General features: G+C 38.6%; 1 protein-coding gene and 1 long non-coding RNA gene across 12 annotated transcripts in view; one reads left to right on the top strand and one right to left on the bottom strand.

Moving 5' to 3' along the window:
• The window catches only part of CPVL (carboxypeptidase vitellogenic like), a 273,532-nt gene that overhangs the window by 58,475 nt on the left and 197,582 nt on the right, over nt 1-17,475 (bottom strand). For 8 of the 11 annotated variants that reach the window (XM_055293562.2, XM_063609709.1, XM_055293550.2 and 5 more), the window contains one exon: nt 4,126-4,379. The exons of the other annotated variants lie outside the window; for them this stretch is intronic. In XM_055293562.2, the coding sequence (XP_055149537.1) occupies nt 4,269-4,379 (111 nt within the window). In that variant the 3' untranslated portion in view covers nt 4,126-4,268. Of the gene's footprint in view, nt 1-4,125; nt 4,380-17,475 lie in introns of those variants that run through there. 11 annotated transcript variants of the gene reach the window in all.
• Nucleotides 4,389-15,948, top strand: LOC134731449 (uncharacterized). The gene is made up of 3 exons (XR_010113726.1): nt 4,389-6,126; nt 9,484-9,570; nt 15,920-15,948. It is a non-coding gene; the product is annotated as an uncharacterized lncRNA (long non-coding RNA).

The following is a 17,475-nucleotide window of genomic DNA, read 5'->3' as shown; positions in this document are numbered from 1 at the left end:
TTAAAAAATTACTGAACATACATATATATAACATATATTTAATATATAATATATTCCACTTTGATTAAAATTTCATAATGTAAATATTAATACCACAGTGGCATTATACTCTATAAATAAATAATTATATATAATATATAATATAAATATATATTTATATATAAATTATATATTTATACATTATAAATATGTTATATAATTATATATAATATATAATTATGTAACATATAATAAATTATATAATTATAAGAATTAGATTTATATATTATATATTATGTTATATTATAAATATATCACATATAAAATTATTTCATTTATAAAGTATAATCATGCCACTACTGTACTAACAATACTTACATTATGAAATTTTAATCAAAGTGGAAACTGCAAAAGGATAAAGATAAATTTTAATACTTAATTTTAAAAAATTGTATTTGATTTTTAATGGTAAAAAATGCTTTATAAAATATTACTGTTAATATCTTCGATAGGACCAATGTGTTGAATATGCCTTGTCATTTTCAAAAAGTCTTGGGTTACCCTTTTGTGATACAGCCATTCAAACATCTGGCTGTACATAGAGTTTATTTTAATGCTTGGTTTCAAAGTCCATCAGAGCTGAAAAAGACACTTAACAGAGATATGTAGGTCCAATAGAAGAAATGCCTCACCAGATGAGCTTTACTAATTACCAAAACTCATTTTTCAGTCTCACCTATTACACAAAGACAATTGTTGAAATTTTCTTTGCTTTTAAGGCTTTTTTAGTTTTGTTTTTGTAATGTGCATATAGTAAGATGGGAACATTTCCAAACATCTGTTTTCAAAAGTCTCTTGCCATCGATTCAATTTCTTTTGAAAAGAAGTTAACTTTCTCACTAATTAATTTCACTAAGTGAAAATATCACTTCTACCTTGAAAAGATGGATTGTATGTCTACTTTAAAAAACATATCTGCTAGGCGACATACTAACAATGGCCACTTGCCATGACAGCACGTCTGCAGTGCTTGTCTTTTTGTCAAAGAAAGGATCCAGGACTCAACCTCAGGTTCCAGAACTCCTTTAAATGCACTACCATGAGATAAGCAGTGTGGTACAGAAGTCCCCCTTGACCATTGGCCATCAAATTGCAGTGTTATAATCATCCTACTCTTTGAAAGGCTTTGTTTTTGTGAAACTAATCATATTTGTCAATTGCAATTATTGGCAATACGCTAGACGCAGGACGGTGAGAAGATGCTTCAGTGGACCTCCTCCATGTGCCTCTCCCTCTTTGCAGATGTTGTCAGCCTACAGCAATTGCAGTCACATAAGACATCTGACTGTCTCATGTCTGAACTGAGGGAGGGCATCATGAGAATCCAGCATTACATACTAGGAAAGCTTAATTGTGTTCTCATTTTGAAATGAAGCAAATATAGACAGACATTCTAGTATTTTCTCCTTGGACTGTAACGGATTGTCTTGAACATCTATGGAGGGCATGCACTATACTGGGAGAGTCTCTACACAAAGGACTCTCTACAATTAAATCCCAAAACTAGTTTTTCTTTAGTTTCCCTTTCTTCTAAAGTAAAATACTTGCCAGATTCAATCTTTTCCTTTCTTCTTCTAAAGTAAAATACTTGCCCGATTCAATCTTCATAGAACTGTATCCTCAAATGAGTTGGGTAGGGATGCCCCTGGAAGGTCTGGCAACTTGTGCCCCCACCGCCACCTCAGCGCTCCCCACTGGCCTAGTACCTGGGTCAGGGTGATGATAAAAATGAAAACATCTACAATTTCCATGTATTGGGCTATTATCCTGTGCTATTGCCTATGCTAAGTGCTCTGGAAAGATATCAATTCTCTATCCACTGTAGCTATGTTCTACAATGTCTATGCAGACAGAATTAGCAAATTCTGAACTATTGCTTCTAAGGGAAATACAGGTTTAGGTTCCTTCAAGCTTGTGGGTCACAACATTCTTGTCAACTGATTAATACATAACCTTAAGTATGTTTCGTAGTCACCTTTAAAATGTTGATTCATTAACGTGGAACTCAGGGCCAACAGCACTTTAACTCATGCCTGAAAAAAACAAAATACCTGCTTGTATTTTCTCTGTAAGTCACTTCACAGTCTTCTTGCACACTAGTCAGTACTTCAGCACCGTGCTTGAGGCCATTTTAAACAGCAAAATCAGCCACAAAAAAAGCATTAAAATGCCAAAAAAAAAATGTGGCACTAAACAGACTTAGAAAAGGACAATTGGGCTGGGCGTGGTCGTTCACGCCTGTAATTCCAGCACTTTGGGAGGCCAAGGTGGGAGGATCACCTGAGATCAGGAGTTCAAGACCAGCCTGACCGACATGGTGAAACCTCATCTCTACAAAAATACAAAAATTAGCTGGGCTTGGTGGCACGCACCTGTAATCCCAGCTACTTGGGAAGCTGAGGCAGGAGAATTGCTTGAGTCCGGGAGGCAGAGGTTGCAGTGAGCCGAGATCATACCACTGCACTCCAGCCTGGGCAACAGAGCGAGACTCCATCTTAATCAGGAAAAAAAAAAAAGAAAAAGAAAAAGACGATTGTTTACAGTATGAAAGCTGAAACAAGAAGGCAGAGTGTCTCCTTCTTTGACCCCATACACTCCTTCTTTGACCACATACACTGGGAATGAGTATGTTGGGCAACTGAAATTTTTTGCCACTCTGTACATGACCTCAAAAGAGCAAGTGTATTGATATTGGGGTTACAAATACATTTTTTAGCAAGTAGACTCCATTTGCAAACATAGAATTCTTGAATAATGAGGATCAACTGGGTCATCTCATAGTACCCTTGTAAATAGGTACTTCTCTAGTGATATGTGAACCCAAAAGAACCTCAGAAGTCTCCTCTTCTGGCTACCTTCCTTGAATTTTTGGGAGGCTGGTATGGTGAAGTGACTTCTCCTAAAACGTCCAGCACATGTGTGATCCATATGAAACTAAACCCAGGTCTCCCAACCAGTCAGTGCCCTTTCCAGTACATAGTTATGGGACCAAATACAGCTAATTTAACTTGCAGGTGGGGCTACATGAAAAACTTCTTGCATCCTACCCTGCCCCAGTGTATTCTCTGCAATAATTAAAATCTGCTTTTGATCAGAATATTTGATTTAATGACTTCTAGGACATGGGTACAACGAACAATTTAAAAAGGAAGATCACAAACCTGAATGAAATCAGGCACAAAATGAGAAATTAAAAGAATAAACTCCATAAAATATTTGCCGCGAGAACAGGCTTTGACTTTTTAAATTTAATTCTCCAGTGAGCCAATTCATAGATGGGTAATATCAGAAGGAAGTGATGTGGAAAAATCCACACGTCTTGTAGAATTTCAAAGAGGTGTGAGCACATGATGCATAAATCGAAAAGATGTGCCAGGATGTGATATTTTAGTTAGAAAACTGCTAATGAATGTATATTTATAAATGTATATATTGATGCCAGCTTATCTTAGTTTTTTTGATATTCTAACAATGATACAAAATTAGGTTGTTCTTTATTTGGGGAAAAGAAGTAGAGAATTTGAAGCCCAAATTAAAATGGCTCTTATAACTAATGTAGCCTGCAGGCTCTTTCAGAAGTGTGTACACCTCAAACTCAAAGAAGGAAAAAGAAAACGAAAAGGCAAAGATTGTTTGTTCTCTGCATAAGAGCCTCTGCTTATCAAGAATTGATTCATCATTACTTTTATATATAAGATTTTTGTTTCAAAGAATTCTTTTGTTCTAAGACTTTATACATTTGAGAATCTCTTCCCCAAAACTATTATAGCTTCATCCATTTATTTGGGATAATTGAGCTATTCTTATCCAATAATATTTCCAAACACCTTCATATGCATGGCATGCCAAACTTCTGTTATTAGCAGAAAAAGATGTTGTTACAGCTTTGTTTGTTACAACTGCACTTTTCACTTACTCTTAGAAGAAATTAAAAATTCCTATTTAAGACCCTAAAATTTCGTTTATACATCTTGTCTCAGTGTCACATCATCCATACCTTTCACATTTTAAGTTAAATAATGTAATTCTTACTCATGTACTCATGTTAATTTTGTAATAAACATCACCCCCCAAAAACAAAAGCTCACTTGTTTCAAGGATAATTTTTATTGATGAAAATAATCTTGCAGATATGAAAAGATAATTTTCTTATTCTTATGACATTTTCTGTTTTTACGATTTTCTTTTCAGCAATGAAAACCTCTGATGTTCTCTTTTGGGAAGGTAGTTTATCCAACATAAGGATCCCATCCTTTTCCATAAATGAATCGATTAATCATGTCAAAAGCTCTCAGAGGCTGATCATACGGTAAAATATGTCCTCCACCTCGAATAATTACCTTAAAAAGAAAAAGTAAAAGAATGGAAATTTAGAGAAATGGATATTCTAAATACATGAAAAGTTTTCATTCAGATTAAACTCTATTTAAAACTCACATGAAATACAGAACATATTCTCCCAATGCATGCCTTTGGACAAGCTGCCTATCTGGCTATTGATGGCTTTAATAATTAATAGGCATGTTAAGGTAGAAAAGTTTTAAAACTTAGTTAATTTTACGCAAAGTTGTGTTCTTTTCTCATGAATGTAAAAATTGAAAGTTATTCCTTGTCTTTTTCCTCTTGAGAGTGATCTGCCTGCTCCCCGCAGTTGGGAGTGCTGCGCTGCAAGTGTTACCTGGTGAGGCCCACCTCCAGCCCTCTACTTCTGGGGTATGTCAGGTCTGCCTGCAATGGGGTGGATTGTCTACTTAATTCCACCCTTCAGTTAGCCAGCCCAATTGTCCCTCACACTGAGCCATACCTTCCATCTTAGCCTTTATCAGTAATAAAGGGGAAATTTTGGTTCTCAAAAAAATAAAAAAACCAAAAACATCCTTGACTGAGGCGGGAAGATGACCTGAACCCAGGAATTGGAGGCTGCAGTGAGCTAGGATCATGCCACATACACTGCACTCCAGCCTGGGTGACAGAATGAGACCCCATCTCTTAAAAAAAAAAAAAAAACCAAAAAAAAAAAAAAAAAAACTTGACACTTGAAATAAAAGAAAGTCATGTTTTGAGCAGCATAGAGTTAGAACATTTTTTTTTCTAATATTGGATTATAAAACATTTTAAAACATAGCAAATTCGAAAACAATTCATATAGTGATGATTTTGAGTCATGAACTTTCACTTTACTTGCTTTCTCACATAAGGGTGCCTCTATCCAGCCCACACCCATCCATTAATCCATCTTATCTTTTTGACACATCTCAAAGTAAAATGGGCACGTAGTGCACTTCCCCAAACACTTCAGCATCACATTATTCGTCAGAGTTCAATATGTGTTTACAGATTTTCTTCTTTTGAGTCAAGTTAAGATACAATGAAATGCACTAGTCTTAAGTGTAGACTCACCAGTTCTGACAAATGCATACACCTATGTAACCCAAGCCCTTGTTGGGTGATATAAAGCATTCCTAAAACATCTCTAATGGTGAGATCAAATCAACAAAAGGGGACTTGTGTCTGTACTCGTTAAGCCTCTAGCGTCAGCTAATATTCCAAGTAGAGGGAAATGGGAAGCTGTCATGATTCAATGCCAAAGGGCAAGGACTGACACTGAGGGTTGGGAAGTTACATGCAGGAGAGGTCAGCCTGGCCTGAGATGTCTTGTTCCATATGTGGAGAACGGACAGGAGGTACCAGTGCATGAAGTGAATAAACTTATGCAAAAAGGGCATCACTTTCAGTAACTTCTAGCTGCAGAATCACGATCAGCAGTTAAAGGTCACTTTCACAAGGCCCTTCCTAAGAGGCTGGGTTCTTCTACTTGTCTCAATCTGAAGGAAACTGAGGCAGAAAAAGTATATTTGGATAGTACATTTATTATATTGAAAATCTGCCCCTACATCCCAACACCTTCCATCTTACAACCTTGACGTGCAGTAAGTAGGATTAACGCTATTAGATGATGATATTTACCTTGCAGCTTGCAGCTATACAAGCTGTGCACTGAACAACTACAGGGAGCACCATTCACATGAGCATTGAGATGACTGAGCTATTTGGAATTATTCAGTGGCTTGTCCAAGTCACACAACTGTAAGTGAGATAACTAGCTAGAACCCTGACTTCTGATGCAAACACCAGTGTGGTGTTTTTAATCAAATCCTCGTACTCAATCATTCCTTACCTTTGAACTGAACTTTGCAGCTTAGTCATGGAACATTTTTATTCACCTCTCAATAGCCCTCTGAGGTTTACTGATGAAAAAATATTGCAGATATAAACAGATAATTTTCTGTATTTTTGTATTTCACATATTACAGTGAGGGAGGCAGATCCCATTTGCAGATGTGGGACCAGACTTAACTCTTTCACATGCAAATGTGAAACTTTTGTGTTTTGCTGCAGTTGATCAATGGTCATTTGTGCCTCACTGCAATGACAGCGAAACCCATCTACCATTTGTGTAGAAGCTTGCAATTGGAAACCCAACATGCCCACTTTTTATCACAAACTGAAAGTAAACATGTGTGACAAGAACCCCTTCATAGGACTCTAGAGGGAAACTTTTGCCTCCCCGCAATCCCAGGCTAGACATTTCTTCCTGCAGATTTTCATCCGTATCTTTGGCCCTGGCAGGAATCTGATGAGTGATTTCTGTGCAGCTTCAGCTTAGCTGAGGACACTTAACAAAGTCATATGTGTGACAAAACCCAGCTGCTTCAACTGGAAATGAGTTTGGCAGCAATGGTCCGGAACAGCAATAAATCGAATACCCAAGAGCTAAAGGTCATCCTGCCCCCAGAACCAGTGCTGCAGCCAACAAAGGATAAACAAAGGATAGCACAGTGCTTCACAGCCTGGGCTCAGAACTCAGAGTGCAGGAGCGTGGCAAGGGGCACTGCACGCTGTGTGACCTTGGGCAAGGAACTTACCCTCACTGAGCCTCAGGTTCCTTTACTTTACAACTGGGAAACAAGTATTACCTCGTGGGGTAGTTGTGAGTTGTGTGAGGAGTTAGTGGAATAATGTCCCTGGAATACTTAGCACAGTGCCCGGCCTGGAATGGTCTTCAGTAAATATTGGTCATTTTCATTATTCTTCCAACACTTATCTATATTCAAAATCCAGAATCAAAATGCCTGTATCAGGAGGATTGCTTGAGATCAGGAGGACCGCTTAAGTGCAGGAGTTTGAGGCTGCAGTGAGCTGATTGAGCCACTGCACTCTAGCCCGGGCAACAAAAGGAGATCCCATCTCTAAATATAAATAAATATACATGTATATATGCTTATATGAACCTAAATTACCCTAGAACATGGTGTTCCTACATTTTCATAAAAAACCTTGGTTTAAAAAGGTTGTTTAAAACAATGGTTCTTGGCTGGGTGCAGTGGCTCACGCCTGTAATCCCAACACTTTGGGAGGCTGAGGTGGGTGGATCATTTGAGGTCAGGAATTTGAAACCAGCCTGGCCAACATGACGAAACCCTGTCTCTACTAAAAATTAAAAAAAAAAAAATTAGCCAGGCATGGTGATGTATGCCTGTAATCCCAACTACTGGGGAGGCTGAGGCGGGAGAATCACTTGAACCTGGGAGGCAGAGGTTGCAGTGAGCTAAGATGGCACCACTGCACTCCAGCCTGGGTGACAGAGTGAGATTCCACCTCAAAAACAAACAAAAAAACAAAACAATGGCTCTCAAATTTGAACGTGCCTAAAAATACCTGAGCTCATTAAAAGAGATCGTGAGGCATCACCTCCGACTTTCCAATTCTGAAGGTCCAGGGCAGGGCCTAAGAATTTGCATATCTAACAATTCCAAAGCAATGCTGATGCTGTTGTTCCAACTGCTTGTTGAGAACCACTGTTGAGAATTTTTTCTAGTCTGTGGCAAACCAGGGAATTCTCTGTTTACATGAAGGTAATTTGATTAACACCTACTCATGAATACAAGCAGAAATTTGTTTAATACCTACTCATGACCTCACTTCCTGGGCATCTGCTCTCCTGGAATTTACTCACACACACGCGCACTCACACACACCTTCCCTGTCCATAATTATCAAGTGGTGAAGGAGCGCTGAAGGGGTCAGGTGTTCTTACTCTTCCTTTCAGTGACCTACCTGACCCTGGTCCAATTTCTGAGCTGCCATGTGTAATGACCCAATGACATTGTAAATTGTGTCATTAATATTGGGGGAAAAGAAAGCTCATTAAGGGACAAAGTTATTTCACATGCCACAAAAATTCCCAAACAAAGCATATTCTTAAGCAGATTCACATACGGCATTTTGCTGATATTAACTTCAAAAATAAATACATTTTTGAGTGTGGAAAAATAAACCACTTTGTCATTTATAATCAAGCCACTCACCATTCACAAATCAAAGATACAGACCACTCGGCAGCTTTTAGAGGTGAGTAACAAAATGTGGCGGGACTGTAATTACGTATTTAAATGTGACAAGATTAATCTCAGGGCTCCCTGAATAGAACTGTCTATTTTGGGTGCCTCCACACTACAGCTGCAGCCTCTAACCTCATGTGTTCCAGATGTTCCAGGGGGTCACAAATGTGTCATGAATTTCAACAGGGTTATACAAACACTTTAAAGCTTCATTCCACTTTATTTTTTAGAAAACGATATAATTCTCCCTGGAACTAGAAACACAGACCTGCCAGTAAAGGTTTCCCAGTTGTGCCTGTTTAGATGACAGAAAAGAGAGGGAAGTTCACAGTGGGCTTGTTGATGTAGATGTGTCAGGGGAAGCTTCTTGGGGGTCTTGAAGGAGATCACTGGACAGAGAGTGATGGGTGGGGTGGGGGTGGAGGGAGCACCGCAGACAGAGGAAACTGTGTGTGGAAATGCTGGGGCGTGAAGCTGCGGGCACGTGCAGCACAGGTATCACCACAGACAGAGGAAACTGTGCGTGGAAATGCAGGGGAGGTGAAACCGTGGGCACGTGCAGCAGAGGGATCACTGCAGACAGAGGAAACTCTGCACGGAAATGCAGGGGCCATGAAGTTGCGGGCGCGTGCAGCAGCCTGTACGTTGTCCCATTCGTGCAGGAATAGAGGGAAACAGAAGAGACAGATGAACACTAGTGGGACCGTGTGATGCCCCAAGTGACATGCTGGGATGAGTGGACCTTATCCTATTGGGCTTTAAAAGCAATTGTGGTAAAATACACTTAACATAAAATTACCACTTTAACCATTTTAAAGTGTACAATTTGGTAGCATTTAGTATATTCACACTGTCTTGTTGCAGAATATTTTCATCACCCCAAAGGAAACCCATATACATCAGTAATCACTTCCCACTCCCCCTCTCCCCACCAGCCCCTGGCAACCATTAATCTGCTTTCTGTCTCTATAGACTTGCCTATTCTGGATATATCCTAGAGGGTTTTAAGTAGGGTAGTGACATGCTTATGTTTGCATTGTAGAAAAATGACTTAATGTCTAAGGAGGAGGCTAATTTGGAAGGGAGTGATACTGGCACAAGGAGGCAAATTAGAAGACTACCAAATCAGGTGAGAGGATGTGGGCTCATGGAGGGATGGGGAGAAGGGGAAGGAGAAGAGGGTAGTAAGGCGGCACCAATAAAATCAGTGATTAATCCGATATAAAGGTTAAGTAAGACTTTCTCTACCCATCCCCAACACATCCTCCCCATTTCAGGCTTCTGACATGGGCAGATTTGCAAAGGTGGTGCTACTCACCAGGAAAGAGAAAAGAGCCACATGGGAGCTGCAAGTTTGGGAGGCAGAATACGTAGGATTGGTTTGTTTCTGCTTTCCAGTATACAATGATGCATACCCTCAAGAGAATCTGCTTGTTGTGGTTTCTGATTTACATGGAAGTTCTTTTCACTACTTTTATTCCATTCCACATTTACTAAATCTTATCTTTTAGTTTGCTTTTAGACACTAACTGTAAGTAGAAATAACATAAATAGCATTCAAATAAAAATATACTGAAAAGGTAATTGGGAAAAAGAATAAAAAACAAGCCAAAGCTTGTTAGCAGACATTTCCTAACAAAGAATGCAATAAGTCACTTTCGAAAGAATGAAAAAACAGAGCGGAGATCAAGGCTGGGAGATGCTTCAACAGCACTCAGGGAAACGATTCTTGAGGTCTCCCACTGTACACTTCTGGTGTAGCAAATGGTTATTGAATAGAAGGAGAAAAGGAGCTTCTAGGTGCTTCAGGAGACCCACATGTAGCCATCATAATGGTACATATTCTAGAGCAGTTAAAACCTTTGGTGCTCCTTTACAACATCCCCAAGGGGCTTCCTATGTACGCCATCTTAATCAGTTGCAATACTGTTTGTAATTTAGGACTTCCACTTCTGACTGTGACACAATAGTTTGTACCAAACCAACCTCATTCCATAGAAAACAACAGAAGCTGAATTAAAAAGAAAAGCTGTTTAAAGGTATCAGAGAGCAACCAAGCCTTGAGAGAGGCCATGATCGTAGAGAAAAGAGAATCACAAGGAAGTGAGCCTAACATTTTGTGCTGCTTTTCCCTTTGGGAAATTCACCAATTTTTAAGCTTCTCTGACGAAGACGCCAAGTCAAAAGTGGCAGATAAGAGAATGAAAAGCTCATTAGTCTTATGGTGCTTGAGAGACCAAAAAACAAAAACAAAGAAAACCCCAAAAGAAACAACAACAACAAAAAATTGGAGTTGCGAGTCTGTCAAGGAGGGACAGCACTGGTAAGCACCGCAGGCTTTCCATCAGATCCGTGAAAGACAATGCCTTGGAAGTAATAAGAAACCAGAAACAGGTTAGTCCTCACAAACCTTGAAATCAAGCACTGAATCAATCATCTCAATCCCAGACTTTATCAAGGTGATATGCCTCTACTCTGTATGCCTTCTAGAAGAAATTAAATCCTTTTGGAAGAAAAATAACATTTTTCTTTATACATTTCTTGTACATTTTCTTCAACATTTAACAAAATTTAGTAGGCATGACAAAGAACAAGAGCAAATAACTAAAATTTAAGGAGAAAAAAAGATAACAGAAAGAGACCACAAATGATCCAGATATTAGAGTTACCAGGTACACATTTTAAAGTAACTGTGAACAAAGTATGCAAGATGTTAGGTACAGAAAAATAATTCACAAGATAATTAGAATATATGAAAAATCAAATGGAAGTTCTTTAACTAAAAAGTTATTCATTGTTCATGGAAATTAAGAACTCAATCGATGTTTTAGCAATAGATAAGGCATGTAGAAGAAACACTGTATGAACTGGAAGTTAGGTCAGTAGAGGATATCCAGACTGAAGCATGGAGAATAAAGGTATGGAAAATACAAAAAAAAAAAAGAAAAGACATGAAACCATGAAACATTTAACTTATGTTTAACTGGAATTTTAGGATAAAATGATAAGGAAGAAATGGGGCAAAAGAAATAAACAGTAACATTCAGAGATATTGACTGAAAAATTTCCAAAATTTCCAAAATTGACAAAAGTTACCAAGCCAGGTTTGAGAAGCTCTATGAATCCTAGATAGAATAAACACAAAGCAAACTAACCACATCATAGTACACATAATAGTTTATTAGTAATAGTATATTACACTATAGTATGTGTATGTGCGTGCATACACACACACACACGCACACACACAGAATAGCATTTTGCTAAAACCAAAGACAGAAAATCTTAAAAGCTGTCACAGAAAAGGAAACAGTATTTTCAGTACAAAGCAGCAAGAAAACTGACTACTCAACAGAAACAAAGCTGGATGACAGTGAAATAATATCTTGAAAGTTCTGAAATAAAACATCTGCCAACCTAGAACTTCTATAGAAATGAAGGCCTTGTAAAGATATTTTCAAGGAAACAAAAAATTGTAAAAGGTTTTTGTCAGCAGACCTGCACTAAAAGAAGTATGAAAGACTGTTCTTCAGACAGAAGGAAAATTATCCGTAATGGAAACATGAAAATGCAGAGGAGAATGAACAGCAGCTGAGAATTTACATATGTGAACAGAAGTCAGGAGTATCAATAATTAATAATGTCTTCTGGAGTTTGAACTATGTAGAAGTTTTTCAAAAAACAGTGCTTGCACAAAAAGGGTGTAAAGTGAGTTAAAGTGTTGTAAGGCAGCAGTCCCCAACCTTTTTGGCACCAGGGACCAATTTTGTGGTAGACAGTTTTTCCATGCACAGGGTTGGGGAGTGGGGGATGGTTTGGGGATGACACTGTTCCACTTCAGATCATCAGGCATTAGATTCTCATGAGGACTGCACAACCTAGATCCCTCACATGTGCAATTAACAGTAGGGTTCCCCTCCTATAAGAATCTAATGCCATCACTGATTTGACAGGAGGCAGAGCTTAGACAGTAATGCTTGCCCTCACTCACCTCCTGCTGTGTGGCCTGCTTCCTAAAAGGCCACAAACAGGTACAAGTCTGTGACCGAGGGATTGGGGGCCCCTGTTGTAAGGTACACTTGTATATCTGGACAATGGTAAATGTATTGACTCAAAGCTGACTTTCTTAAATCAGGATATATGTCATAATCTCTATATAAACATAAAGGATAGATAATCTATTATTATCAAGTTAATAGTGGTAAAAGGGGAGGGCAGTATGACTTCCAAATAATAGATTGGATAAAAGGATGAGAGTAAGTGGAAAAGGCATTACTGCATGATATGAGAAACAGACTTCTGACAATCAGGGTACTCAAATGAGAAGAAATCTTGTGATCCAATAATACGTTCCTTCCTTTTAGAGAGATACAGAATGAACACCTGAGAGGTGAAGACCTTTCAGTCAAATCTGTTAGCCTTATTTCACCAGATCAGTTAGACATGCTTTGAACGTGTCTATTAAAAGTCATGGAAAATTTTCTCTATATTAACTCCAAGAATGTCTGTGTTAATTTCAGCAAGGTTGGGATGAATTATTAAAGTTGAAGCTTTCTTTTTCCTTGGTCAGTATAGTTGATGAAAATCTAAACGCAGAGTACAGGATAATAGGAAGCCATTTGGCCTGATGGTTAAGAGCATGGACTTGGGATTTGGCAGCTCTGGGTTTGAGCCCAGTTCTGTGACTTTGGCATAATGACTTAACTATCTCTATTTTCTCATTTGTAAAATGGGGATAAGAATTTGGGTGACCACTTGTCCCATTGTGCCTAGGACCAAGAGGTTTCTGGGAACATAGGGCTTTGAGTGCTAAAAGTAAAAAAGGGTCAATCTGGAATGGTTGCTCACTCTATGAATATTTAACTTTTTGTAAGGATTCAGAGACAATACTTATAAAATGATGCAGGGCACCTGGTCTACAAATATGTCTTTTTTCTTTTCTCTTCTTTTCTTTTTTGAGACAGGGTCTCACTCTGTGACCCAGGCTAGAGTGCAGTGGTGTGATCTTGGCTCCCTGCAGCCTCTGCTTGCTGAGTTCAAGTGATTCTTGTGCCTCAGCCTCCCGAGTAGCTGGGACTACAGGCATATGCCACTACATCCGGCTAATTTTTTATATTTTCAGTAGAAATGGGGTTTCACCATGTTGCCCAGACTGGTCTCAAACTCCTGGGCTCAAGGGATCCTCCTGCCTCGGCCTCCCAAAGTGCTGGGATTACCCATCGCACCTGGCCCATTACAAATATGTCTTAAGTTTGTACCATGTGCCAGTGTATTAGAAAGATAATAAGGACTCAACCAATGGTCACTCTACTACTATTATCAGAGTTTTTATGACCAACAGAATATTTTTTTCCCTTTAAGAAGTGGAGTAAGAGGAGAAATTACAACACTAATAAATATAACATTCATTACTGTACTTTTTCAGAAAAAGGGATTATAATACAGTCTTCAGAAGGGGAAATGTTTCTTTTCCAGGCTTTTTTGATTTCCCTTTTATGAATCCTCCCTTTCCTTGGAAAAGGCCCCAGTGAAATTAATGAAGCAGGTTGAATGTGAAAGCAAACCTCTGTCATTGCACTCAACTTAACGTGTCTACAGTGAGCTTTATCCCTGCCAATGCCATGATCCATCCCGTTCTTTCCCTCCACCCCCTCTCTCCTTTCACCACATGCAATGCCAAACACCCTCTTCTTCCTACACAGAAATGCCAGGAAAGCAAGACCTTACTTGTCTTAGCAGAATGGCAAAAAACTGTGCTGTCTTTTTCCCCTTTTAGGAACCCACTTTACCACACAGGATTCGATGCAATTAAAAAGTAATCAAGATTTCCCAGCCTCATTCTCTCCTTCCCTGTCCAGTTTTTATATTTGATATCCACAAGAGGATAAAAAGCACAGTCCAGTTCATTATTTACACTTACTCAATATCTAGCTTTATGATCTACATTTGTAGTTTTCTTTTGGAAGAGAGAATAAGAGTTGGGGAGGAAGGGGCAGAGGTTATAGCAGTAAATGCTCTCACCAGGAGTGTTGCAAGGACTTAGATCCTGACTCATCATCTTCTGTGTACCATGGAAACAAGAGCCGGCTAACCTGCTAAAGATTGGTAACCTGCTAAAGAGTTACTTCCTGCAGACAGCAATGCAAGATAGTTCTAGCAGCAGTGTGTGGGCACTCCCTCTCACTGGATCAGGAGAACCAATTGTGCACATTGCTGCCCAACTCCATGTTTAGTGGTGTGAAGTTGGTAGCTTGAAATTGGCTGCGTGAGTATTTACACTATGGAAATTGGCAAACACTACAAATCAGTGCCCTCTCTCCTCAGTTTACCCTCAGACTCCTGGTTCTCTGACATTTTGGCTGTCCTGGGGAAAAAGGAAACATTCTGACATTCTTCTTCTTTCCAACGTGAACCTAAGGAACATCCATCTATCGTAAATTACAAGGTCTAAAACTTCTTTGAAACCTTGGCTCTGGAAATCAGATGAGCCAAATTTCAAAAATTTGCAGAAAGGTGAGAAAGTCCTGTCACTTGTTTCCATTTCTGCCTACCCTCACTGAGTTCTAGTATAAGTGACAATGATAGAATTTCAAGACCATGCTACAGCATCTACAAGACTCTTCCATTTATATCAGAGCACCATGAGATGCTCCAGAGCTGATCTGTTTAGGACAACTCCAGACTGAACAGGGTATCTGGATTCAACTATGTTCTCGACCCACAGCCTAAGGGGACCCCAGAACCCCTAAATGTCTCTAGGTTCTGGGAATTTAGAATACAGACTATGCCAAATAGCATGATATTTTCATGATGCCATTTGTTAAAATAAAACAAGGTACATAGTTTTTACTGCCAACCCCAAAACTGTACAAGGCAAAAATACTGCTTTAGTCTAATTGACAATGTAGCACTATCTTAACACAATTTTTTCCATCCCTCTATTTCTCTACCCTACTCCATATTCCGCCTTATTTATTTCTTGCTTTGTTTAACATCCCCACAAGTGATTTTGTGAGTCTTTGGTTACACTTCGAATTAAAACAACAAAAAGTTACTGTTTAAAAAGCAAATCCCAATTCCCTCTTTGTTCCTCAAATATCATTCTCCATGTGTGGATAATACTCGAAAATACAGACTTCTTAGTATTTATCCGCTTTCCATTTAATGAAATGGTTCTCTGTTAAATTTCAATAGATGATTAAAAACCACTCAACAGCCAAGAGAAAGTTATGCATTGTTGCCTAGTTGTTATACTTCAATAAATAGATTTGCTAGCCAATTTATATTTTAAATAATAAATAAATTAGCTCCCAGAGTACTAACTAAGTGCATATTTGGGTAGCTTAATTTAGAAGCATTCTTCTTATGCTAATCAGTCCTCTCTAATGAAATAGAACCACATGAACTAAGAAGACTCTTGGCAAATAATCAGAGTCAAACTGGGAGTTGCTATTGTTTATTATTTCCTTTGTCTTCAGGAAGCAAGCTGTGTGGTTTTTAAGAGAAGGGAAAAAAACAAAAACCAGTAATTCAATTATTTTTAAAGGAGAGGATGCTCTAGTCAGCACTGAGGTAATGAAATTTCTACAACTCCTTTTATAAATTCATGTCCCAGAATATTTCTCATTTTTTCTCCCATGCAACACAGAAAGGAAATAGTCTTTAGCTGACATAAACAATGCAGTCTTTAGTTTGAAGGGAATTGTTTTGAACTGTTCACTATCTCAGCATGTCTACTCTGTTTGTTTCCTCTAAGACACTTTGGTGTGTACAAATTGGTGAATAATCATAGCACTCTTTGAGAGATGTAGTATTAAAACACACACACACATACACACACACACAGAGTCAGAGGCAAAGGAGAGGGGCATGGGAATGAGGTGGAGGCCGATTTGATTTTAATTCACTGAACATTTACTCAGTGCCACGAACTGTGCTAAGGGGTATGCTACAAAAATAAATGAATATTTTTAAAATAAATTATTCCTGTCCTCAAGGAACTCAGCATCGAGTAGAAGAGGAAGGCAATTAAAGAGCTGAAGTGTGAAACCCCAGTGTAATACATACAATAGAAGATGTACGCAGATGGAGAGAGTTGCCAAGAAGGAGGTATTGTGGGGAAGGATCAAGCATACCAAGATTGCCAAGACTGAAAGGCAAATGGGAGTTTTCCAGGTGTGTCAGAGGAGTACAAAGGGCCTTATAAGGCAAGAGGAGGGAATCCCATGTGAATTCCTGGGTGCATGTTTGGGGGATGATATGGTATTTTGTTTTTCAACATTTTAATTGCAAAGGAAGGAGAGGGTAAGAGTTAAGGTTGGGAAAGGAAACAGAGGCCAGATCAAATCTTTTCATTAATCCAGGTAGAGTTTGGACGTTATCCTGCAGGTATCAGAGTTAGTGAGCAGTTTTAAACAAGGAAAACAACCACAATTAAACTTGCATTTTGGAAAAAGCACAGACAGGAGGGCAGATTGGTGAGGAAGGAGACCAGTTAAGACCAGCCAAGTGGGCTATTGGAAAAGGAAAAAAAGTTTAAACAACAACAATTTAAAACAGTTATTCAGAGTGTTCCTGAATAGCATCTTAAAACTTTTAAAATACCACAAGGCAAAAACTTGCATTTTGAAATTTATAATGTGGGATAGCCCTCATGTTTCGTTTAATGTCCACAAAATGCTCACTAGTTTTATTGGTTTATATAAATGCAGTGTTTTTCTTTTTTGCTAGTTCTTGTGGTTTCTATGCCGAGCACTAGGAAATGAATAAAATCAGGCCAGCAAGGATATCATAAAGCAGATGTGACAAGTGCTAGCTAAGGAACTGGGTGGGTAATATTTGCCAATTACTATTATTCTTCATTTTCTGGTAAGACTCACAGCAAAGCAACTCGATAAAGTAACTTCTCTGCCTTGTTGTTTCAATGGAAAAGTGATGGCAGTGAGAGGAATTTGGTGAGAAAAAGATTCATTTTCTCCCTGTCGTCTGGGGATTGCTGGCAAACCCAAGGCATTAGCTGAAATCTGTTGATTTT

The sequence above is a fragment of the Symphalangus syndactylus genome, chromosome 9 (assembly GCF_028878055.3).
Source record: "Symphalangus syndactylus isolate Jambi chromosome 9, NHGRI_mSymSyn1-v2.1_pri, whole genome shotgun sequence".
Taxonomy (NCBI): Eukaryota; Metazoa; Chordata; class Mammalia; order Primates; family Hylobatidae; genus Symphalangus; species Symphalangus syndactylus.
This window is presented reverse-complemented; position numbering and strand designations above follow the sequence as displayed.